This window comes from Saccopteryx leptura, chromosome 5 (assembly GCF_036850995.1).
Source record: "Saccopteryx leptura isolate mSacLep1 chromosome 5, mSacLep1_pri_phased_curated, whole genome shotgun sequence".
NCBI classification, from domain to species: Eukaryota; Metazoa; Chordata; class Mammalia; order Chiroptera; family Emballonuridae; genus Saccopteryx; species Saccopteryx leptura.
In genome coordinates this window covers 62,416,168-62,443,486 of record NC_089507.1, presented here as the reverse complement: position 1 = coordinate 62,443,486, position 27,319 = coordinate 62,416,168, and the positions used below count along the sequence as shown (strand labels likewise).

The following is a 27,319-nucleotide window of genomic DNA, read 5'->3' as shown; positions in this document are numbered from 1 at the left end:
TGCTCTACTGGCATGGGGCAGCTCTTGAAATTTGTCTCTTGCAAAATTCAAGGGTTGCCTTTTTTAAGATCAGGTTTTAGAATAATTCAGTGCTGTCCAATAAAACTTTGTGCAATGCTGGAAATGTTCTGTAATCTGTGTTGTAAAGAATGGATAGGCAATAAAAATGGGGATCTGGCCACTAAGGAATTGAAATTTTAATTTTAATTAATTTTAAAACTAAATAGCCACAAGTGTCCAATGGCTACTGTAATAGATACTTGGAGACTGCAGTTCTACAGTATGTGTTTTTGACAACAAGTGCTAATCCCCTGAAATGGGAATTATGACCTAGTGAAATTTGGGAAAACTTTGTAGACAAAGTAAGACCTGTGTTCTGTTAAAGGACAAAATCACAGAAAGTCAGTGTATGGCTGTCACATTGAGGTGGGCTCAATGTGGAATCACTCTTAAGTGACATTAAACCTGCAATATATGACAGCATTTTGTAGTGTTTTGGCTTTGTGCCCACTGGCCATGTTAGATCTTCAGAAGCACACACTGTGTGGGCGTGTGGCCCATTTCTATTGTAGGTACTCAGCCTTTCCCAAGTATCATAAATCAGGATGAGTCAGAGCACTGCAACATATCAACCCGATCTTTGATGTAAACTTACTGTGGTGGACATCAGCCGACTTCAGAGCTAGAACCTTAGAGATTGTTTTATGCCACCCCACTTACCAGAGAAGTGAGGAAACAGGTACAGGGGACTTGTAGAGCTAAGAAAAGATTCTTGACATTGAAAGCAGTTTGTTCCCTCTACCATCCTAATGTTCCTAGACTTCCCGTAAAGATCAAAGGCCTCATGCCAGGCCAGGTTGGGCGTCAGTCTGCTTTATTTGATCCACTGCATTGATTGATAGAAGACAGACTGTGCTTCCTGGCTTCTTCCAAGCAGAGTTGTACAGAGCTTACTCATTGTATCAGCGCTCACCACATACTGGATCTTCAAAGCCCAGACTTGTGTGAGAAGAACACAGAGAATGGGATTGATCCATTTGATGGCACAGGCTATGTTATATATGGAGGGCACAAATAGGCTCCCCAATGAGCACTGTGCTTTTCAAGGCTGAGAACTGAATATCAGTGGCAAAGGAGGAGGAGAAAGCTCAGATAGCATTTCTGTTCATGTCTGACTCTGCCCTGAGAACCAGGACAACCATACATCCAGGGGTCAGATGTTATACTGAAATGAAATTTTCTGTTCACATAGACATTGTTTCGCAAACTTCAGCACCAGCAGAGCAAAATTATGATCTTAACATTGAATGTCTGGTGGAACACAGGCACATTAATCAGAGACATCTGGCAAGTAGCTGGCCTGCCTTTCCTGAAGAAAGCTCGAACTATCAGTTGAAACTATTGTTCTTTCGAAAAGGCAAGATAAGACAAAGACTTGCCCTCTGACTTCAGATGTTGACTCTAGTTTTTTTATTTTATTTTAATATATTGTGTTTACATAGATTCAACTGTCCCAGCGAATATATCTCCCTCCCCCCACTCCCATGTTCCCCTTTGTCCCCTCCCCCCAACTCCCTCCCCCTTTCCCTCCAGGATTTGCTGTCCTGCTCTCTTTGTCTCTGTGTTATGTATTCATAATTTCACTAATCTCTTTCCCCTCTCTGATCCCATCCTCTCTTCCCTTTTCTCTCTGGTCCCTTTGACCCCGCCTCTGCCTCTATTCCATTCCTTAGTTCACATTGTTCATTAGATTCCTTATATGAATGGGGTCATATGATATTTTTCTTTCTCTGCCTGGCTTATTTCACTTAGTATAATGGTCTCCAGGTCCATCCATGTTGTCGCAAAAGGTAGGATTTTCTTTTTTTTCACAGCCACGTAGTATTCCATTTGGATCTGCTGTTTGACCCAGCTATCCCACTTTTAGGAATATATCCTAAGAACACGAAATCACTGATTCAAAAGTAGACATACACACCTGTATTTATTGCAGCATTGTTTACAATAGCCAAGATCTGGAAACAGCCCTAGTGCCCATCAGTGGATGAGTGGATTGACCCTAGTTTTAAGAAGGGCAATTAGTTTCATTTGTCTCTCCCACCCCATGAGCAGAATAGGTAAAAGCCGAAAATGCTAGTGAGTCATCTTTTTAAATATAACGTGGAAAAGGGGAGTGGAAGATGTTTGTTATTATTTGTGCTTCTTTTTCTAAAGCAGTGCTGTGCATTTGAATGTGCATTATAGAGATGCGGGAATGTTTCTGTGGAATAACAGTAATAGCAATGATAATAACAACATTTATATATTCCTAATTTTGTACCATGCACCAGTTTGAATGCTTCACAAATATTGGGTCATATCAACCTCACAGCAATCCTGTAAGATAGATATTATTGTCAACCCCATTTTATATATGAGGAACTGAGGTCAGCAGAATTAAATAACTTGCCTAAGGTTAGACTTTTTATGTTTTTATCTTTTTAATATTGGAACCACAATGCAAAGCCGCTATCTAAAGTCTGTTCTAACAACTCCTATATACCTCTTTTCCAAGATGAAAATTAGAGAACTCTTCAAATTTTAGCTGGGAAACCTTGTAAAATGTTAAATACTATATAATTCAAAATAGATATTTTTCTAATGCTTTTTTTTTTTTTGGTGTGATTACAAATGTCTCTCTACTATTGTTATTTTTACCTGAAAATAATGCTTCCAGAAAATGCTGTCCTGGTGGCAGTTTGCAGTAGGGGGAAACTTTTTTCTGGGGATGGGAGGGCAAGAAACTTTGTTTTTCTTCTATGAAATAGTAACTTAAATGTGCTGAGAGGTTCTAGATCTTGATTTTACATAGGCTATTAAGGATTTTTAAGAGTGCATATACAGACAATTATCAGTTGGACAATTAAGAAGTTCATACATAAGCTTATAAATACTATTGCCTTGACCTGGATCCTCAGCAAAGCAAAAAATAGAAATAATAAAAAGAAAGAACGTTCACAAGGGAAGGAGGAAGAGAAAAGTTCGAGTGTGTGATCTGATGGCCAGAAGTCGTGGGTGAAGGCAGCGAGGTGACAGTTCTGCTGGAAGTGGTCAGAATGTTTGAAAACAGAAGGTTATGTTTTATAGTAATAATGTATCTGTAGACATTCAGGTCAGAACTAGCTTGCTATTCAGGGATGGGGCGAGAAAACCAAGTCATCGGTTAACTGCTAGATGTTTGTTGTTTTGGGTACACTAGCTCGTGGAGGCTGCAGATGGGCTCTCTGCCTGGTGAGGCGAGTGTCGTGTTTCTGGTATTCCAAAAGGGAAATGGAAGCGCAGTCAGTCAACAGCTTGTTCAAGACCATGCTGTGGTAATTTCCTGAACTACGTTTCCCATCTGAGTGGACTGACATCAGGAGTGTGTTCTCTAGCGTGGTGTGCGACAGGTGGTGCTGCCTACAATGTGGCTGGCTCCCTGTTGGAGTTGGGAGGAGGGGAAGGGGGTGGACGATGTTGTTATGCTTCAAAACAAGGGAGAGGTAAGGATCACAGCACTGAAGAACCTTCTAGAAATTAAATAGCAACTGCCTTGACATCTTGAAGTTAAATAAGTTTCTTCAGACTTTCTGAGTCCTGGCACCCAGCATCTCTCACTTCCTGTCCTGGCTTTTCGTCTCTCTCTCTCTGGAAGCCAGAGACCCCTAGGCTTCCCTCATCCTACACCCTCACCTCAGCCCCTCTCAGACTCTCACATTCTCTTCTTAGTTTTAGTATTAATGATTTTCTTATTTTATGTAGCATAATGCCTCTTAAGTAGTAAATGATACGTTTTTAAAAGCATTATAGAAACATGATCAATAATTTTTAATTAATTGTCTTTGTTTTATGGTATTGTATTTTAAGATTTTATTTATTCATTTTAGAGAGAGGAGGGAGAGAGAGAAAGAAGGGAGGAGTGGGAAGCATCAACTCATAGTAGTTGCTTCTCATATGTGCCTTCACTAGGCAAGCCTGGGGTTTCGAACTGGCAACCTCAGTGTTCCATGTCAGTGCTTTACCCACTGTACCACCACAGGCCAGGCACACATCTTATGTGTGGTCACAAACATTTCATGCCATTCTGGACATGGCCCATTTCCTTGCTAGATTCCCAGAAAGAGTGCAGTAGAAACAGTGTAGTTGAGAAGACTGTGGCCTTTTCTCTTTGCTTGCCCAATCAGAAGGAAGTGTCACTGAACTTTGCCTCCTAATCAGTGGAGCAGTCAGTTTCCAGGAGAGCCTCCCTTTCCTTTCTGGAAGCCTGAGCCGCTTAGCTCCTGTCACCTGATCTTTTCTGGGATTTAACCTGCAATAAAATTCTCAAGAAGGGGAAAGATCTGAAGCCAGGAATATTGCTTTTCAGTTTTTAGACTCTGAAAGTACCTTCTGTATAAAATGTGAAAGAAACATTACTTGAAATTTTTATCCTTTGACTAAAACTGTTTCCTTTCTTTAAAGTCTCTTTTTAAAATAATTTGTCTCCTCCTCTCCATGCTGACTCCACTGAGAAGTATTTGTTAGTTGTAGATTTTTCAGCATAGGCTTGTTTGACAGGTTTTTTGTTTGTTTGTTTTGTGGGGGTGGTGGTGGGGGGGAGAGAGACAGACAGACAGGAAGGGAGAGAGATAAGAAACATCAACTCATAGTTGTGTCACTTTAGGCCTTCATTGATTGCTTCCCATACGTGCCTTGACCAAGGAGCTCCAGCCAAGCCAGTGACCCCTTGCTCAAGCCAGCGACCTTGGGCTCCAGCTGGCAACATTGGGCTTCAGGCCCGCGACCTTTAGGTTCAAGCCAGTGACAGTGTGGTCATGTCTATGATCCCACACTCAAGCCAGTGACCTCAGGGTTTCAAACCTGGGTCCCCAGCATCCCAGGTCAATGCTCTCTATCTACTGTGCCACCTGGTCAGGCAGAGTATGTCTTATATATAATCCATACTAAAGTGTGAGTGATCATAAACCGCCAATTTCCTTTTAATCTTTCTAGGAGTATTTGTCTTGCCACGTTAATTTTGATTTGCAAATTTCAAGCATCAGTTTTGATGTTTTTTGGGGGGTTTATCGATCAAGCTCTGGGAAATATGAAAGAAAGATTTGTGTAGCTTCCAGTTCCTTCTCTCCAGGTGAGATGAGAAAAAAGTCAGTAAAAATGAGCAAAACAAGATACTACTTGAAATTTCTCAGAAATGGAAACTCAGAGATACCCAGGTGTATTAGTTTCCCACTCTTGCTGTATAACAAGAGTTGTATAATAAACTTGTTGTATAACAAACTTATCAGCTTAAAACAATACATATTTGTTACCTCAGCATTTCTGTGGGTCCAAGGTCTAGGCATTGCTATTTAGGTTATCTGCTCAGGGTTCACAAGGCTGCAGTCAAGGTGTCAACTAGCAGCTTTCTGGTAGAAGAAGTTCTCTAAGCTCACATAATTGTTGGCTGTATCCAGTTCCATGTGGTTGTAGAACGAAGATCCTCAGTTTCTTGCTGTCAGGTCAGGGCTACTCTCAACTCCTTAGTGGCTGCTCAGTTCCCTCCTGTATCTCCCTCTTGCAGGGCCTCTCACCATATGGCATTTACTTCTTCGAGGCTAGCTCTTTAGAGTTGACTCAGGTGAAGTCTTACACAGCATACACTGAGTGACCCTCCCAACCTCATTTCTCTATTCTGTTGGTGAGGAGCAAGTCACAGGTTCCATCCCCACTCAAGGGGAGATAATGATACAAGGTGTGACACAAAGATCATGGAACCATCCTAGAATTTGGTACACTATGACCTTTTGCTTCTCTGATGTGAGATTCTTGGCTAAGAATCTTGCCCATGCTGGATATGTAAAGCTATACATAAAAAGTCCAGAGTCTTAAAGACATACATGTTTATAACAGCATTATTCACAATAACCAAAAGGTGAAACAACCCAGAAATCCATCCATTAGTGGATGAGTAGATGAACAAAATGTAGTATATATAAACAAAGAAATATTATTTATTCTTAAAAGGAAGGGAATTCCTTCCTTTTTCATTCTACAACATTAATGATCCTTGAAGAGATTATGCTAAGTAAAATATGCCAGCCTCAAAAAAACAAAGATTGTATTTTTCCACTTATATAAGCAGTCAAATTTATAGAGACATGAAATAGAACGGAGGTTTCTTGGGGCCGGGAAGAGGGAAGAATGGTGCATTATCATTTAATGATACAGACTTTTAGTTTGGGAAGATGACAAAGTTCTGGAGGTGGATAGTGGCAAAAATTGCAAAATAATGACACTATTCTTAATGCCACTGAACTGTGCACTTAAAAATGATTAAAATGGGACCCTGGCCGAGTTGCTCAGTAGATAGGGCATCGTCCTAGTGCATCAAGGCTGCAGGTTCAATCCCTGGTCAGGGCACTTACAAGAAACAACCAGTGAATGTACAAATAAGTGGAACGAGTTGATGCTTCTTTCTCTTTTCCTTTCTCCCTCCCCCCTTTACTTTCTGTCTCTCAAATCAATGTGGAAAAAATTAAATAGTTATTAATATGGTACAGTTTAAGTTACACGTATTTTACCACAATTAAAATAAAAGTCGAGTCCTGGGGCTGACTGGGCATCGTACCCCTGAGTGCTGGGCTGTGTTTCAAGTTCCACACAAGGATGCTGGGAGGAGGGACAGGAGAGCAATCATTTTTCTTTTTTTGTATTTACTAGTTATCTTCAAAGGAGAATTAGATATGACTGAGTCTTGTGACAAACATTAATTACTGTTACTTAATCACTTGTTGTTAATTACTTAATAATACTTGATTTCTTGATGAGCCTTCAGTAGAGGCCTGTTCCCAGCGCTGTAGGAATCCATGGGGAAAAGACAGCTTCAGACTCCCTTGCATTTTCTTCTTCACAGCTGTAATTCTTTTTCTTTAATGTTTATTTTATTGATTTTAGGGAGATGAAGGGAGAGAGAGAGAGAGAGGGAAAGAGAGAGAGGGACAGGAACATAAATCAGTTTCTGTATGTGCCCTGACTGGGGATGTAACCAGCAACCTCTGTGCTTCGGGGCGATACTCGAACCTACCGAGCTATCCGGCCAGGGCAACAAGCTGTAATTCTTAATCTTAAGTGCACACTATAGTAACCCTGATGAGTATTTTAAAAAATGCTGATTTTTGCATCTAGCCCCTAGGAAGTCTGATTAAATTGGTTTGAAGTAAGAGCCTTGAACATTAGGAGTTATAAAGAGTTCCCCTAACGATTCTAAATGTGCAGTGACCATTGAGGACCGTTTTATAAGAGGAACAGGCTTTCGTGCAGCTGAATCCAGAAATATCCAGTTTGGCGATGTAAGAGCAATATTCCTTACAGACATTTAAGGGAACTATTTACCATTTCTACCTAATTACCATGCAGAACAATGATGCTTATGCATATCATTGAGTGTGTCAGATTAACTTCCTTGTAAGGTTTGGTTGTTTTCAACATTTTGTTATTAAACTCTGTTCTTCGATACTCATGGGTATAGGGTCATCTGCACACATTTATGAAAGGGGAAAATGTTTGTTGTAAGCATAAAGTAGCAGTAAACATGATTAAATTATTACTGTACTTAATTACATGGGCAGTAGGGTAAGAGAGGTTGACATGAGAATTTCATGCTCATTTTCTGATTATCCAGGGAATGACCTCATCTTTCTAATGCTAGTTTTTTTAAATTGTAAACTTGTGCATTTATTAGGTACTTTTTTGTTTATCACTTGAAACATTGGGAGAAGGAAATAGATGCTCACCCTGCTTATTATATGTGCTTTGTTGACTAGGTGACTGACATTTCCACCTCCACTCTCGTCTCTATACCCATGATTTTTTAACTAGAAGAAAGTTTTTGCATTTGTTTTGTTGATTTCCTACTAAATGCCAGACATAATTCTAGATTAGTAAAAGGATGGAGGAAGCTTAATTACACTCTTGAAGATTACTGTTTCTTTGGGGAAATTAAAATCTATTGCAGTCTTGTGTTATTAATAATGAAAGGTGTGCAAAGGAAGAAGGGAGCATACTTTGCTTAGTGGAATCAGGAAAACCTCCGTAGGAGAGGAGACCTTGAGCTAGGCTTTGAAGGACAGGAGGGAGACAAAGTGGCCTGGCATATTTGGGGACCTGCAAGTAGTTCAATGGGCCTGGGATACCCTGGGCAGGGGGTGGCTGGCCTGGCAGGGGGGCTAGATTGTCAGGAGTTTTAGCAACACTGTGAAGGAATCATCCTAAATAAAGGCAGGTGCCAAGTATAGCGTATATAGAACCATCCTGTTGTAACTGGAAGGTTTTTAAGTTGCTGGTAACTTGCTAACCTGTAACAGGGATAGCTTTCCCTTACGTAGAATATTTTACATGCCAGGCTCTGTTCTTAGTGCTTTATATTGTTAATTAATCTTTCTCCTAGAAATCCAGTGACTCTTGGAGTGTGTTATTGTCATTTTACAGCTGAGAGAACTCGAGATTAAGTGACTTGTCCAGGGTTTCACCATTAGTAATGGCAGAATTAGGAATCAGATGGGGTATCTCACCCAACATGACAGCTCCAGATCTTGTGCCTTTTACAGATAAGCTTTACAATAGGATTTCTATGGAAATGTATAATAAAGCTATGAAATGTCACACACGTTGCCTTGGCCTCTGTACACACAGAAATCCCTGATAGATAAGAGGTGCTCGCCCCTGCTTTGCACTAAGCCTTACGCAAAGAAGTCTGCAAAAGGCATGCTATGGCCCAGCAAAAACAAATAATGGCCTCTAATACACAGGACTGGAGAATGAAGATTGAGGGCCCAGCCTAACAGAACTGTCAGTGGACTTTGATAAATTAAACTTCCTGAAGCAATTTAGAGGACAAGAATTTATTGCTTCAAAGAATGTTGATTACGTAAATTGGAGGTATAAAAGGATTGCCTGTGCTGCCAGTAAGGGACATAGATTTGAGATCTAGCCCTAGAGGAGGAACTTTGAACTGTCAGAGGGGCTTGACAGTGCCTCTGTTTCTCCACGGTTTCCAGAACTTTCTACATTCCGCAAAAAACTATTATCACTGCCATTTATTAAGTATTTATGGGCGCCTTAGCATAGTTATTGTGCATAATATTTCTATGAGTATGATTACCATTCTCTAGTTGCAGAAGAAAAAATCTGAGATTCAGAAAGTCTAAGTGACTAGACCAAGGTCACACAGCTAGGAATTGTGGGAGAGATGGGCTTTTAACCTAGGGTATTCTGACTACAAAGCCATACACATATTTTATTTTTTTAAATGAAATTTTTATTGAAGTACACAAATCATAGAGTGTACACACCCATCTAACCCCCAACCAGATCAGGAACTAGAACGTTACTAGCACCTACAAAGCCCCCTCTGCTCCCTTCCAATGCCTACCCATTATCTACCTCAAAGGAAGCGGCTCTCTTCACCTATGTTATCATGGATTATTTTCTGCCTGTTTTTGAACTTTATTTTAATGGAATTAGAAAGTATGAACCCCACAGATTTTGACTTCCTTTTTTTTATATTGTGAGATTCACTTATTGTGCATAGCAGTGGTTCATTATCATTGTTTTATGTAGTGTTTATGACATGACTATTCCACAATTTATTACTCTGCTATTGATGGGCATTTGATTGATTCTGGTATTTAACAACTTTGAATAAAGCTGCCGTGAACATTTTTGCACATGTCCATTAGTACATTATTATGATTTATAATAGGTATATATATATATATATATATATCTAGGGTGGAATTGCTGGGTAGTACTTTTTTTTAGGGGAAAGGAGGGGAGATGGTAAGGCAGATTCCCACATGCACCCCAACTGGGATCCACCCAGCAACACAATCTAGGACTGATGCTCAAGTACCAAGCTATTTTCAGCACTCAAGGCTGATGCGCTCCAACAGAGCCATCCTCAGTACCCAGGGCTGATACTCAAACCAGCTGAGCCACTAGCTGCAGGAGTGGAAGAGGGAGAGAAGGGGGAGAGGGAGAAAAGGGGGAGAGGGAGAGAAGGGGGAGAGGGAGAGAAGGGGGAGAGGGAGAGAAGGGGGAGAGAGAAGTGGTGGGAGAAGCTGATGGTCACTTCTCCTGTGTGCCCTAATCAGGAATTGGTATGTCCATATACTGGGCTGATGCTCTATCCACTGAGTAACCAGCCAGGATCTGGGTAATACATTTTATCTAAGTTCACATTTGATATAAATTGCCAAATAGTTTAACAAAATAGTCAAATATATACTTCACCTGCAATGTATGAGTATTAAGTAACTCTGCATTCTTACTGGCACTTGGCATTGTCATTCTTTCTCTTTTTAGCCATTCTGGTGGGTATGTTGTGGTATCTCCTTGTGGTTTTGGTTTGCTTTTCTTTTGTATTTTCACTGATATCTGCTCTCTCCCATATGTATGTATGTTTGTGTGGGTTTCTGAACTTTTTATTCAGTTTTGGTCCACCGGTGGGATAAGAGTACATGGGGTCCTTGGGTTATGGCGCAGTTCTGTTTCTACAACAGTGAAATAACCCAGATTTTGGTGTAGGTCAAAACACACCCTCACCTAAGTCGCTTACCTATCTTAACACAGTTGTGAAATCATAATCTAGAACATAAAAACACAGCTGAGCCACAGAAAAATAATACTGAATACTGTGTATTCTCCCACCGCACGCAACCAAACTAGTTCACGTAGTCCATAAGTACAATGCTGACACCGTAGGCTTAAACACTCAAGTTTCAATTTTTTAATGTTTTTATAGGAGTGTTGTAAATTTGCAAAGTCGTATGTCAAGACTTTTGTAACTCAAGGACTCCTTGTATATTCTCTCATTTTGATTAATAATAATTAAAAAAAATTTATTTTCTTCTTTTCCAAGTGAGAGGAGGGGGAGATAGACTCCCACATGTGCCCCGACCAGGATTCACCCAGCAACCCCCGTCTGGGGCTGATGCTCTGCCCATCTGGGGCCATGCTCCCAACCCAGCTATTTTTCACACTTGAGGAGGAGGCTCCACAGAGCCATCATCAGTGTCTGGGCCAATGTGCTCATGAGCCATGGCTGTTGGAGAGGAAGAGAGAAAGAGAGAGAGAGAAAGATGGAGGGGGGGGGGAGAGAGAGAGAGAGACAGAGAAGGGGGGAGAGAGAGAGAAGAGGGAGGGGCATGGGTGGAGAAGCAGGTGGTCACTTCTACTGTGTGCCCTGACCAGGAATGGAACTGGGACTTCCACATGCTGGACCAACGCTCTACCACTGAGCCAACAGGCCAGAGCCATTTAATAAGAATTTTAATATCTACTACATTAAGTCCTCCATATTGTTATTGTTTTTCAACTTTGTGGTGGTTATTCTTAGACCTTCTTATGAATGTAAGAATTTTAGAATCAGCTAGTCAATTTTCATAAAATTATTTTTAATGTTGATTGGGATTTCATTGAACCTGATCAATTTTAATAGATTGAAGTCATTAAAAAATTTAGTCTCGTCCATGACTGTGGTATATGCCTCCATTTATTTAAATTTTCATTCACTTCTCTTAATATTTTGTACTCTTAATATTCTATGTAGAGATCTTATACAATTTTGTTAGATATATTGATGTGTTTAATATTTTTTAAAATTATGCCATTTCTAGAATTTCATTTTTGATTGTTTGATGCTGGGATATAGAAACACAATTTGCTTATTGACCTTGTATTAGTGAGATTGTTAAAATCACTTATTAATTTTGATAGTTTTACCTGTATATTCTTTTGAATTTTTCACTTATCCAACCATGCCTTTTAGAAAGAATGAGAGTTTTATTTCTTCTTTTTCTATGTTTACATCTTTGATTTTTTTTTCTCACTTTACTAAAGTTACTCAACAGTTCTGTTTCAGAGTCAAATTGTAGTGTTCTATTTCTGATATCTGAACAAAAGCTTTAATATTTCACATGTGCTGTGATATTTTCTATTTTTGTTTTATACACCTAAGGAAATTCCCATCTATTCTGAATTTGCTAAGAGCTTTTTAAATTTTAAAAATCATATACAGGTGTACAATTTTATCAAATACTTTTTTATCCAGTAAGATTTGCTACAGTTTTTCTTTTATTCTTTTTATATAGTTAATTGCATTAATTAATTTTCAGTGTTATCTGAAATACTTATTTTAGAACATACTTGTTTGTATTTTTTTTTACTTTTGCTTCTGTCTTTATTAGGAATATTAACCTTTGTTTTCTTGTAATATGGGTTTATTATCAGGCTATTTTTGCACTATAAAATAAGCTGCAAAAAATTCTCTTTTTTATCTTCTGGAAAAGTTTATATAAGATGAATAATAATTTTTTAAAATGTCTGGAAAACTTGTTAATGTCACATAGGTCTAGAATTTTCTGTGGGATAGTTTTTATTTAATTTCTTTATTGCTAATCAAATTTTCTATTTCTTTTTATATCAGATTTAGTATGCTGTATTTTTCTAAAAGTTATTTAATATAAAATTTCAAAATATTTATTAATACTATCGACTCTTTTTATATATCTGTAATGACGATAGTGATGTCTCTTCTCGTTTATGTCTTATCTCATATTGGTAATTATTCTTTTTCTCACTCTTTCTCACCTTTCCTCTTCTCCTAACTTGCCATGAATTTATCACTTCTATTAGTCCTTTCAAATAAATGATTTTTTTTGCATTTTTCTGAAGTTGGAAACGGGGAGGCAGGAAGACAGACTCCCGCATGTGCCCGACCGGGATCCACCTGGCACGCCCACCAGGGGGTGATGCTCTGCCCATCTGGGGCATCGCTCTGCTGCAGCCAGAGCCATTCCAGTGCCTGAGGCAGAGGCCACAGCCCCATCCTCAGCGCCTGGGCCAGCTTTGCTCCAATGGAGCCTTGGCTGCGGGAGGGGAAGAGAGAGACAGAGAGGAAGGAGAGGGGGAAGGGTGGAGAAGCAGATGGGCGCTTCTCCTGTGTGCCCTGACTGGAATCGAACCTGGGACTCCTGCACACCAGGCCAATGCTCTACCACTGAGCCAACCAGCCAGGGCTTCAAATAAATGATTTTAACTTGTGTTGTTGATTCCCTTCATTGTACTTTTTTCCTTCTGTGTTATTTTCTGCTTCCATTTTCTTATTTCTTTCCTTTTATTTAGCTCAATTGCTTTATTTTCTAGCTCTTTGAGATGGACACAAGTCATTCACTTTTTATTTTCTCTTTTGTAATATATCTGTTTAATATTGTGAGTTTCCCTGTTAGCATTAATGAAACTGCATCCCACAAATTTTGATGTCATATTTTTATCACTTATTTCAAAATATTATCTGATTTTCTTTATGAGTTAATCTTTGATCAATGGGCCGTTTAAAAATGTTTTGTGCCCGACCTGTGGTGGCGCAGTGGATAAAGCGTCGACCTGGAAATGCTGAGGTCGCCGGTTCGAAATCCTGGGCTTGCCTGGTCAAGGCACATGTGGGAGTTGATGCTTCCAGCTCCTCCCCCCCTTTTCTCTCTCTGTGTCTCCTCACTCTCTCTGTTTCTCCCTCTCCTCACTAAAATGAATAAATAAAAAATTAAAAAAAATATTTTGCTCAATTTTCAAGTATTTGAGGATTTTCTGATTATTTTTGTTACTGATTTCTAGCTGAATTCTACACATTCAAAGAATATACTCTGAATTAATCAGTCCTGTGAAATTTGATATCTGTTTTATGGTCTGAAATATGGTCAGTTTTCATGATGGACACTTGAAAAGAATATATATTATGAATTCGTTGAATACAGTTTCTTAAAATATCAATCAGATCAAGCGATTAAATTTTGACAATCAAGTGTTTAGATTGTCTACTTTCTAACTAACCTTTGTTTGCTTATTCTATTACTTATTTAGAGAGATGTACTAAAATCTCCCAAAATGGTTGTGGATTGGTCTATGTCTCTTTTTCGTTTTTTGTGTTTTTTTTTTTTTTTGTCAATTTTCTACTATCCAATTAGGTACATACTCATTTATAGTATTTATATCTTCCTGATGATATCAGTATTAAATACTCCTTTTTATTTCTAGAACAATTTTTTTTCATTAAAGTATACTTATATCTTGTAAATTTTTCCTTATAATTGATGTTTATAAATTACATCATTTACCACCTTTTTAATTTGAACCTTTCTATATTATTATCCTTGAAGCAGTCCTCTTACAAGCAATGCACAGTTGATATTTTTTTTATATATTTATGTTATTAAGCTGACAATCTGATCTTTTATCTGGGGTATTTAGTATTTTTTTAATGTAAATATAAAATATTTATGTTTAACTCTACCACCTTACTATTTGTTTCTAATTTATTCTACTTCTTTGGTTTCTTTTTTTCTTTCTTAGATTAATTAACTATATTTTATTATTCCATTTTCTCTTCTGTTAGCTTTCTAGTTAAGCAGTCTTCGACTAAGCTTGTAGGATTTACATTAAATTATAGCATGCATTTTAATTTATGAAATTTCTAATCTAGATTAGTACTTTTATCAATATCTAGACCTTAAATTATATTAACTCTATTTACTAACTACCACAACTCCATCCCCTGCAATTTTGGCTTTTATTTTCACACATTTTATTTATCATATATTTTAAACTCTACAAAGTATTATTATTACTCTTTCATAATACTAAGCTTCCTGCATATATATATATATACTAGAAAGCCCAGCAGTCATATGAAATCACCGCTGTTCTAGATATTATAAATTGTAATTAAAATGATTTGTACAAAGGTGTCTGCTAATTCAAACTGAATTACCCAGGGCAGGCGGCGAGGATGCCCCTTTGCTTACTGCCCCACGGGGTTTCCCCCTTCTACTTGCTTAATTGCTTAAAGTACAGTGCAATGAAGGAAACCACTGGCGGTACATTTCTTAAGAGCCACCGCTAGCTCAATAAATAAAGGTGATTTAAATAATAAAATGTTAATTCACATGTCAAAGATTTCTTTGTACACATTTCTTGTGTAGATCTTTCCATCATTTTTAAGCTCGTCTTGCAGAGGACCATCAATTATTTTTAATTTTACATCTGTTCTTTCACAAACTCTTGAACAGGCAACATAAAGTTGACCGTGTCCAAATGCAGGCTCAGGTAAAAAAATGCCAACATGCTTAAGCGTTTGGCCCTGAGACTTATTGATGGTCATAGCAAAGGCAAGTTTTACAGGAAATTGTCTACGTCTCAATTGAAACGGCAACCCTGTTTGAGATGGAGCCAGATCAATTCTTGGAATGACATGTATTTCACCTTTAGAGGAGCCAGTCAAAGACTTAGCTATTATGACATTATTTTTCAATTGGAGAACCTCTAGTCTTGTACCATTGCAAAGACCCCTTCTGGTGTTAAGATTTCTTAACAGCATAATAATTGCTCCAATCTTTAACCTCAATTTGTGAGGTGGCATGCCAGAAGGCGGGACTATTTGAATGCCGTGGCAACTTTACCCTATTGGCTAGTACAGTTATGCAAGCAACCAATAAGCTATTGGCGACAAACAGTCACTCAAGCCGCATATTATATATATATATATATATATATATATATATATATATATATATATATATATATATATATAAAATTCTAAGTCACCCACATATTGATTTACTTTTTTCATTGTTCTATATTCTTCTTAGCATCTACTAGTTTTATATCTGGATGATTTCCATTCTGTTAAGTCTGTTATCAATGGAATAACATTTTGAAATGTATTCATTTTGCTTTCATTTTTGAAGGCATTTTCACTGGGTAAAGATGGAAAAAGACAATTTGAAGCACTTTGAAGGTATTCCACTGTCCTCTGGCTTCCACTGTTTCTGTTGAGGAGTAGGTCAGTCCTATTAGTCATTTGAAGATAATTTGTTTATCTTCTCCAACTGCTTTGTAGATTTTCATTTTTCTATTTGGTTTTCAGTAACTTGATTCTGATGTTACTAGATATGGTTTTCTTTGGTTACATTTTGTTTGAAATTTACTGTATGTATTGTCATAGTTTGAACTGTTTTCATTGATTTAAGAACATTCTTGAATATGATACCTTGATATATAATTTCAGGCCAATTCTATTCCTTTTTTGGGGGGGCTCAGATTACAGATGTATTCACTTTCTCTATTTATGTATGTCTCCTATGTTTTGTTTTGTTTTTGTTGTTTTGCACCGTTTTCCATCCGAGAGTCTCTCCAATTTTTTATCTAGATATATTCTAGTTGCCTATATTCAGATTCTACTCCTCCTCAACTGTGTCTTAATATATTTTAAGCACACCTATTGAGCTCCAGGCTTTAGATATTATATGTTTCAATTCTAGAGTCTCTATTTGATTTTTAAAACAATATTTCTGCTCTCTGGTGGCATTCTCTATTTTGTTTTTGCTTTCCTTAAGTGTATCAATACAGTTATATTAACATCTGTGTTGGATATCTACAATATTTTGATCTATTATGGGTCTGTTTCTGTTGTCTTTCTTTTTCCTCTTACTGTTCATTTGATCTTTCTCTTGGTATGCCTGGTAATTTTTTATGTCATGCCAATTACTCCTTATAGAAAAACTGTAGTTAATATATAAGTCTTAGATTTTGTGAACAGCCTACAGGAAAGGTTTACCTTTGCTTCTGGCAGGCAGTCAGGCTAGAGGCAAATCAATTTAATGAAAACAGGGTTCTGTTGTTTCAAAGTTAGTTTCCAGTCTTTTTGAGAACTAGCCTATTTGGGGTTAATTTTTACCTTTAGGTTACATGCAGCCCCCTTTATATCCCACCTGGAGTCCTGGGTATTTACCATGATCCCTCTGTGATAGTGTGTTTTGAACACTAACTTTTGTCTTCCCAACCCTTCTGCTGAAAATCTGCTTAGTGCTGCCTACAGATCAGTAAATGCCTTGAAGGGAAAAGTAGAGGTGAATGTCCAGCTCATGTTCTCTTGTTGATCATGACTCATCAAGTCATTGCTATGTTGATAGGTCTCCGATGCTTTCAAGCAGATTTGTTGATATGTATTTTAATCAGTTTTTGTAGTTGTTTTGTGTGAGCAAGGAGAGTTTGCTTATACTAACTGACCTACTATAGTTTTACAAGGAGTTGCAAAGTTCATACTATTAATCATTTTCCTATGCTGCTTCTTAAACAGAAAACTCAAGACAAGACATGCTCCTCCAAGAATTGATAATCTAGTTTGGAGGAAAAGTCAAAAAGACAACTTTCTTCTAATAGTAGAATATTACAATATGTTTATACAATCAACTATGATAGAAGGATCTGGGAACTCTTTGAAGCCATGGGCTATGCTTAATTAATTTCTAGGTTCTAAGTAAATGTTTGGTGAAATTGTTGAATTAAATGGACATGAATACAAATATTCTAGGAGTTTAGAATAGAATAAAATTGTGTGAGATACATTATCCAGGTAGGATAAATTAGATCATGAGGAGTAATGTTTAGGTAGGTTAAGGGGGTAAGAAATTAAGCTAGAGGAGAAAGCATGTACTACACCTGAAGATAAAGCTGACAAGCCTAGAAGACAATGAGAGTACCAGCCTATGTGAAAAAAAGGATTTGTTTTTAGGACTAAGTACTGGACAGATACAGTGGAACCATGAGTTGGAAAATGGAGTATACCAGATTGTGGGATGCTGATTTTTTTCTATGGGCAAACAGGTGTGCACAGTACAGTCGACCCTTAAACAACACAGGAGTTAGGGGCATTGACTCCCCTGCACAGTTTGACTCCCCCAAAACTTAACTACTAGTAGCCTACTATTGACTGGAAACTTTACTTGATAACACAAACAGTGGATACACATATTTTGTATATGTAGTATATACTGTATTGTTACTACAGAGCAAGCTAGAGAAAAGAAAATGTTATTAAGAAAATCATAAACAACACATTTACATTATTTATTGAAAAAATCTGAGTGTAAGTGGACCCACATTGTTTGTTTGTTTGTTTATTTAAATTAAGCGAGAGGCTGGGAGGCAGAGAGACAGACTCCTGCATGCACCCTGACCAGGATCCACCCAGCAAGCCCCCTATGGGGCGATGCTCTGCCCATTTGGGGTCAATGCTCTGCCCATCTGTAACCATTGTTCTGTTGCTTGGCAACTGAGCTATTTTAGCACCTGAGCGAGGCTATGGTGCCATCTTCAGTGCCTGGAACCAACTTGCTCAAATGACCCATGGCTGAGGGAGAAGGAGAAAGAGAGTAGGAGGGTAGGGGAGAAGCAAAGCAAATGGTCACTTCTCCTGTGTGGCCTAACGGAATTGAACCCAAGACTTCCACATGCCGGGCTGATGCTCTACTGCTGAGCCAACGAGCCAAGGCAACCCATACTGTTTAAACCCACGTTGTTCAAGGGTCAGTGGTACTTCTATGGAATGTTAATAGAAGTTAAGCCAAAAAATAAATAAATAAAGTAAATAGTAAAGACGTTGAGCTTTGGGAAACATTGGCTTAAACACATTTGTTTACTGCAAGATTTCTTTGAACCTTTAAAGTTTGCACTGTGAAATTCCAGAATTGTTTAAACTCAACACACATTTGCTTATGAAGGCTCAGTGCTTCTTAGAACATATTTTGGGACATATGTGCTCTGAGGAAACATGAAAACTGGGGCTTTTGGGGTATTTCCATTTCTCATATTTGCACTAAGAACATCTGGCAAAAATATTGTCTCAGTATTTATTAATTGAATGAACTGTTGGTCTTAGTGGGTGAGGGGAAGAGTTAGATCAGGGTGACGTCAGTGTTTTTGGCAAGATATGATATCATGGTACAGGGTGGACTGTCGGTGAATGAGGCTAGAAGCCGAAATACCAAAAAAGAAGCTGGTAAGTTGTCCAGACCTAAGATTTTTTTTTGGGGGGGGGGGTTGGCACTGTGGTGACATCCTTGAACATGGAAACCAAAGTAGATAAAACCAAAGTGATATTTGTAAATAGAATTGACAAGATTGTTGATAGATGAGAGAGACGTTCTCCGGGTACTCGAAGAGTTTGGATGGCTCTGAGGATGCTGGAGTGACTGTAGAGAAGAAGGAATTTCTGTATAAGACTTTGTTCTGTAGCCTGATGATCTGCTGGATGTGGTCCATTACATTTTATTTTGTGTTTGAGAACTTTCTGTGTGGAAAAAGATGACAAGTTCTCAAACGGTAAAGCTTGTGATGGGAGAGAGTTTGAATGAAAAAAACAACAACCCTATTTTAAAATATCACACTTGAGTTTGAGAGCAAAGGGATTGTGCAGAGATTCTGATTTAGCCCACAAAGCAACATTTTTTTCCAGTTCATCAATTCTACGGTATCTACATATAAAGTATGTTAATTACAATATTTGAAATTTATGGTAATGAAAATTGGATAATTATTTATAGTTATTTCTTTTCTATAAGAAAGTAGAGTGTTCTAGGATTATCAACTAGTGGGTTTTGGATTTTGGGAATGAAAAGGCTGTGAGATTGAAAAAGAAGGTCGTTGTTTAGTATAGACAGACCAGGAGGCAAAACCTATCTGTAACCTATCTGCCCATCTGTAACCATTGCTCTGTTGCAATGCTAGACTATGCCGCTGCCCTTTATGTCTGATCAAAGCTAACAAGTCCCAAGGGAGCTGACTTCTCCAGCTCGGGAGAAGCACTGGTTGGAATGGAATCAGCACAGACTTCAGACTCACAGAGTGAGATTTAAATCCTAGAAAGAATATGTGCTTCTTACCTCTTAGACTACTGATCCATGAAATAAAAATAGTAATTATCTCATAGGATAGTATGAGGATTAAATAAGATACAAAATAACTGGTATCATAGGTGCTATGTATACCTATATACATTGATGAATGAACTGTGTTTTAGTTCTTTAAATAGAACTTCTATCAACTAGATTTGTTTTTCATCCAAAAGTCATGTGTCCATGAGTGGTGCATCTAGGGATCTTGGGAGATGCCACATTTGTGATGAAGACAGGAGTGGTAATCAACTTGGTGTAGTAATGATTACCAGAAAAATATTCAAAAATATTTCCAAAGATTTTACACATAATGAATAGTAGTTATAAGGGTCAAGTGTTGATGGAACTAGAAAAAATTTGTCCTGCTGGAAAAGTTGTACGTGCATAGGTAGTTATATCAAGATTTAAAACGAAATGACTTTAAGTAGCAAAACGTGGTTTTCATTCATAGTAACTAACATCTCTTTTCCATTACACCAGTGAGAAAAAGCTCATTACAGATGCTCTTAATAACAATCAGTTCCTGAAGAGACTGGACCCTCAGCAGATCAAAGACATGGTGGAATGCATGTATGGAAGGAACTACCAGCAAGGGAGTTACATTATTAAGCAAGGAGAACCAGGAAACCACATCTTTGTGCTGGCTGGTGGGTTTCACAGATTTTCCCAGTTATTGTATAACAAATATTTTGCCTATTTATGAAAATGCAAAAGCAGTTTGCTGTGTTTGCAGAAGATGGAACAGATTGGGCTTGTGAAATAGTAATGTTGCTGATCTAATTATGCTGATGACAACACTTCATATTTACCGCATGCTTTCTGTATGTCAGGCATCCTGTTGAGCACTTAATAAGAGAAATGTCATTCCTTTCTGTATGTCTGTGTTGCTAATGTGCACTACATCAGAGAGAGGTTAAGTAACTTATCCACAGCCACACATCTCCTAAATGGTAGAGGTAGGATGTAAACTTGTACGATCTGACTCAAAGACATACTTTTAATCAACGCATCAACTACAAAAAGCTGTCTCCATTCAAAATACTGCTTCTTATATTGACATTTTTAGGTGGTTGTACCAGGAAAAAGAAAACAATTTTTTTTTGGTTTTGTAAAATATCTTGGTTCTATACCAATGATTATAAGACATTTTAGGTACATTTAGACAACAAATTAAGTGAAATACTTTAAAATTAAAACTGGTGTTTATTAGAACCATTTAAATGGTTTTCTTCATATGTGACCACTTGAACATACTTACATGCTGGGAAGATTATAATGGTTATATAGGCAAAGGATTTATTTCTCAAATGCATATCAAATGCTTAAGTCTTAGAGTGGTAAGCAAAAACATTTTTTAAAGATATAGAAGCAAGAAAATATCTGAATATTGCTATGGCTATTGAACACCCTGTTGAATTATGAATTGCCCCAACTTTTTGAGTTTTAAGGAAAAAAAATGTTTTACCCAGATGGAATGGCAGCCCAAGATGTGCTATGGCCTTCTATTTTGCATTATAGTTCATGACAATATAGGAAATGGTTTAAAATATTTTTTTTATTGTCCTGGCCAGAAAGCTTGATTAGTAGAGCATCATCCCTAAGCATAGAGGTTGCTAGTTCAGTCCCTGGTCAGGGCATATACAGATGTTCCTGTCTCTCTTCTGCTATCTCCCTTCCTCTCTCTAAAGTCAATAAAATACACATTTAAAAAATAAAATAAAATGTTTTTATATTTTTGAATTATTTTTATTATAGCCTCACTTGAACTTATAGAAATAATATAGGGTTATACAAATATAATACAAGCACATTTAGACATACCTCTTAAACAACAAAAATACCAGAATAAATGTATAAGCTGAATATTTACTAAAGTTACAGACCAATAAAAATAAGTTAATGTGGCCCTGGCCGGTTGGCTCAGTGGTAGAGCATTGGCCTGGCATGCAGGAGTCCCGGGTTCAATTCCTGGCCAGGGCACACAGGAGAAGAGCCCATCTGCTTCTCCACCCCTCCCCCTCTCCTTCCTCTCTGTCTCTCTCTGCCCCTCCCGCAGTCAAGGCTTCATTGGAGCAAAGATGGCCCGGATGGGCACTGGGGATGGCCCCATGGCCTCTGCCTCAGGCGCTAGAGTGGCTCTGGTGGCAACAGAGCAATGCCTGGATGGGCAGAGCATCGCCCCCTGGTGGGCGTGCCTGGTGGATCCCAGTCAAGTGCATATGGTAGTCTGTCTGACTGCCTCCCCGTTTCCAGCTTCATAAAAATACAAAAATAAATAATAAATAAATAAATAAATAAGTTAATGTGATGGATACTGTTGAATTTTCATGAAGTTGCTTTTACAGTTAGTCTCTAAGTTTGGCATGTTCTAGTGAACAAGTGCTGATTCAATGATCTTACCACTTATTAAAGCAATGCTTTTATAATTCTCATTTACTTGGTGTTTTAAGTGGAGGGCAGAAGTTGCCTATTCAAACAAATTAATAAACATATTATTTAAAGTATGTAAAAGATGGTTTTCATCTACTCTGATACTTAAACAACCTAGTCTCATATATATTTATTATTTGCCATACCATCTTTGTAGACACCCTAAAAATTCTAGTCATTCCCAAGCAGTTGTGTTCCCTTAAGGAATGAATTGTATTCTTAATTTATGCAGCCTTCAAGTTTTGGGGGACAGCTGATCCAGAACCACTTTCCCTCTTTAAATTTTTCTCTTGGCCATTTTTACTTTAGTGACGCTAAATCATTCTAGCAAGAGAATATAGGTTATTAAGTCAACCAATACTTGTGGAACCTGCTAGGAAAGGACAAGAAACTCACATCAGCACATCTTGTCCCTTCCCAGTTATCCCGATAAAGGGGAGAGAGGAGTTTGAACGGGAGGCAGCAGCCATACCGCCCTCACACCAGGGCGATAGCACACATAGAAATGGTAATGGGACAGTTTCTTATTTGAATTAATTATGTGTTATCTAAAGACTGAATTCCCTGATATAATTGACTTAGCAGATTAATTTGTTAATTAAAAATCTTCCCTTTATAAAATATAGCATGATAGCAAATAGTAAATTATATTTAGCACATAACCAATTAGGAAAACAATTGAAATGCATTAAAATCTATGATACCAACTTGATAGTATTATAAAATGGTTTCAGTGGAATAGAATTTAGTTGTAATGAGAGATTACTAAATTTTTCATACATAATTTGTAGGACTTGGAGCCAAAACAGGATTTATTATGAGAGTACAAGTTTTACCAGTATCAGTAGCTTTTCTGCTTCGTCCACTCTGTCTCTGGCACGTGGACCACTTCCTGATAGAACATAAATACATCACATTTGTTGGATGAATAGATGGACAGAGACGATCTAGAGCTGCTTAGTAGTGAATTAGGAGAAGGAAGTTCTTCAAGCAAAGTAGAATAACCTCGTTAAGAATATAGGGTTTTGGGTTTTTTGCATATAATTTTCATTAGGTAAGATTTTATTTGCATTTGTTCAAAAGAAAAGTAGTACAGAATTCCCAAGGCAAAAATAATAATAATAATAATTGTGAGGAAGTACCTGAGTGGTTCCTCTCCCTTTCCCCAACCGATGCCTATATAAAAATTAGTTCCAAACACTTTTATTTCTTTTTTATAAGACTATTTTTTTAGTGTCACTGCCATTTTATAACAAAATTGGGAGGGAAATTTAGGAATTTCCCAAATGTCCTCTGCCCTGACACACCCATAGACTCCTCAGTATCAGCCTGACTCACCAGAGAGGTACATTTAAAAAAAATTTTTTTTAATTTAATTTCTTTCCAAGGATGGACCTATATTGACAAATAATCACCCAAAGTCTATAGTTTACTTTAGGGTTCACACTTGGTATTGTCCATTCTATGGGTTTAGACAAATGTATATTGACATGTGTTGTTTATTGTGGTATTCTACAGAATGCTTTCATTGTCCTAAAAATCCCGTTTTCTGCTTACTCATTTCCCCTGACCCTAGTCCTGACAACCACTGATCTTTTCTTTTTCTCCATAGTTTTCCCTTTTCCAGAATGTCATACAGTTGAATTGGTTGTTTTCACTTAGTAATATATATTTAAGATTTCCTCCTCGTCCTTTCATTACTTAGTAGCTTATTACATAATATTCCATTGTCTGGACGTACCACTGTTTATTTACTCATTCACCCTGGATGACATCTTGATTGCATCCAAGTTTTGACAATTAAGAATAAGGCCGCTATAAAAATGTGTGTATGCAGGTGTTTGTGTGGACATAAGTATTCAGTTCTTTTGGGGTAAATATGAAGGAGCATGAGTACTGGATTACACGGTAAAAGTGTCACTAATTTTGTAAGAAATCACCAAACTTGTCTTCCAAAGGGGCTGTACCATTTTGCATTTCCACCAACAATGAATGAGAGTTCCTGTGGCTCTACATCCTTATCAGCATTTGGTGTTGTCATTTTCCTACATTTTGGCCATTCTAATAAGTGTGTAGTGGTATCTCATTTTAATTTTCATTTCTCTGATAATATTTTATGTGGATCAGCTTTTCATATGCTGGTTTGCAGTCTATATATCTTTGGTGAGCATCAAGGTCTTTGGCCCATTTTTCAGCTAGGTTACTTGTTTTCTTAATGATGAGTATTAAGAATTCTTTGTGTATTTTTTACAACAGTCCTTTACCAAACAAGTCTTTTGCAAAAATATTTTCTCCTAGTCTGTGGTCTTTTTCAAGCATTCTTCTTAGTGACTTCCACTTATTAATTCGTTGCACTGAATGAGGGGTTAGACAACTGCTGAGGTATAATAGAGTAACTTGTCCAAAGACACACAGCCAATGACTAGTCAGAGCCTGGCAGCCTGACTCGAGGGCCAGTGCACTTCTCTCAGTTATGACAGTGTGAACAGCTGTCATGTGTTTCCAAGACATACACTAATTTGTGTTTCTTGTACAAGAGAAACTATTTCATGGATTAGGATGAATTTTAAGTAAAACACTTGCCATGCACTGCTTCAGAGAAAGAACATTGTAACAGTGATAACATTCATAATAGCTAAGACTTCTGTGGCATTTAATATGTGCTAGCCATTGTTCTAAGTTCCCTACTTACATGATTATTTATATGTCACAAAAAATGCATGAAGTAAATATAATTATCCACATTATGGACAAGGGATCTGAAGGAGGTGGGGTAGCTCTCTCCAGGGGAGCCTGCTGTTCCTGCACAGCAGGGCTGCTTTCTGTCTGCACTATTAACCGCTTTATTATAATGAGAATCATAAGATGTCTTAGCTGTGTTCTTTGTGTTTTTTCTGATTTTTTAAAATTTATGTAATCCAAAAAAAATTTTTTTTATGTAATCCAGACGGAGTTTGACTGTTTCTTTTTTAAATTCTATTTGATAGAGGGCCGATTAGAGGTGTTCCAAGGGGAGAAATTGCTAGCAGCCATCCCTATGTGGACCACGTTTGGGGAGCTAGCCATTTTATACAACTGTACGAGGACCGCCTCTGTGAAAGGTAACAGATGAAATGCTGTCACGTAGAATTTTTATTCAATGTTAAAGATAATCCGGTTGAGTCACTGTTGCATCCTGATTTAGTCTTTTTGTCTTCCATTGTGATCCATATGCTCTCATTCATAGAAATGTTATGCTCAGTAAAGATTTCCACTGAAGGATTTGTCTAAATAATTCAAATTTAAAAGAACTTTTCCATCAGATACTTGTGTGTCAAATATGAACAAGGCTTTCAGCTGAGTTATTGCAATATTTGTTTCAATGGCCACTTTGCTTTTTTACCATGTAGACACATGCCTTTGGTTCACCCAGAAAGTTTGCTTTTCATTCTCTATGAAATTCTGCCCATATTGCAAACCACAGAAATGAATTAAACCAATGAAATATCAAAAGGGATATGAATTAATTGAGAGTCTTCAGGAATAACTTTTGAGATTAGTTTACTTGCTTCTTTTTAAAGTTCCTGTATTGACTTTAGTCAGTCTTCGTTTTTCTTCTGAATTACTTAGATGCGGATTTTCTCAGTATTTGGGACTGGGTTACATGTCTCAGCACTGCTACAGTATTGATAAAAATACAGATTCAGGGCTTCATTGCAAACCTGAGTCTCAATTATTGACCATGTATTTTTAACAAGAATGTCAAGATGATTCTAATTTACTCTAAAGTTTAGTAAATCAGAGATTTGGATTTTAATCTATTTTTTAGGCTGTATTTACTCCTTTAAAATAAATCTGACAATCTGACCAATGGTAGCACAGTGAATAGAGCATCGACCTGGGACACATAGGTCACAGGTTCGAAACTCCGAGGTCGTGAGCTTGAGCACAGGCTCACCAGCTTTAGTGTGGGGTTGCTGGCTTGAGCTTGGGATCATAGACATCCCATGGTCACTGGCTTGAGCCCTAAGGTCGCTAGCTTGAAGCCCAAAGGTTGCTGGCTTGATTAAGGGGTCATTTCCTTGGCTGGAGCCCCCCAGTCAAGGCATGTATGAGAAGCAATCAGTGAACAAATAAGGTGCCCCAACTATGAGTTGATGCTTCTCATCTTTCTCCTTTCCTGTCTGTCTGTCTCTGTTTCTTTCTTGAGCATGCAAAATAATAATAATAATAATAATAATAATAATAATAATAATCAGATAACCATAATTTCATACAGATTTTTTAGAGTGGGTACTTCTGCTACTCTTCCTTTTTACATTTTGTTCTTGCTTCTAATATCTTTCCTGTAAAAAAAAATGATTTCAAAAACTGTCTTCCACAATCTCTTTGAAAATGATTTGTATACATTTTATATAATAGTAACCATACAGATCCTTAAAAAATATTTGCTCTCTTTAGCAGCAATATCTAAACAACATACAAAAACATAAAACATACTCAGATACCCAGAGATCTTTAACTTTCAATTATCTGCTTGTGAATTTTTCTTCACTTTTGGAATTAGCTATGGGCTGGCTGGCTTTCTCTTGGTTTACACCACAAATCTGAAATATGTCCTGATGATGTAGTGCTTAATAGGGAATTGCAAACTAATTTTAATATCATCCTAAGTAAAACATAATTAGAAAGGAAATCTTTGGCTACTCACTTTCAAACCACAATTCATAAGAAAGCCAAAAATGATTTTATAAAGTTATTCACTATTTGTATCACTCTTTCCTTCCATTGACATGTTTAAATAATGCATTTTCCAAGGAATGTCATTTTATGAAAACATACAAAATTTATTGACTAATATTTTGGAATGTTTTTCTAATGTGGGCTAAATAATATTTTATTACTTGCTCTGTTTTTTTTTTTGAAGCTATTACCAATGTTAAAACTTGGGCACTAGATCGAGAGGTATTCCAGAATATAATGAGAAGGACAGCTCAAGCTAGAGATGAACAGTACAGAAACTTCCTCAGAAGGTAAGAATAACACATTGGGGGAAAGAGCAAAAGATGGTGTAGCCAGCTTGTGGATATGTTGGTTTTATCTGTATAACTATTTCACTGTAGCTT

General features: G+C 37.4%; 1 protein-coding gene across 2 annotated transcripts in view; it reads left to right on the top strand.

Moving 5' to 3' along the window:
- The window catches only part of PRKG2 (protein kinase cGMP-dependent 2), a 109,313-nt gene that overhangs the window by 16,175 nt on the left and 65,819 nt on the right, over positions 1 to 27,319 (top strand). For both annotated transcript variants that reach the window (XM_066385714.1, XM_066385713.1), the window contains exons 3-5: positions 20,265 to 20,431; positions 25,202 to 25,315; positions 27,121 to 27,226. In XM_066385714.1, coding sequence (XP_066241811.1) covers positions 20,265 to 20,431; positions 25,202 to 25,315; positions 27,121 to 27,226 — 387 coding nt within the window. The remainder of the gene's footprint in view (positions 1 to 20,264; positions 20,432 to 25,201; positions 25,316 to 27,120; positions 27,227 to 27,319) is intronic.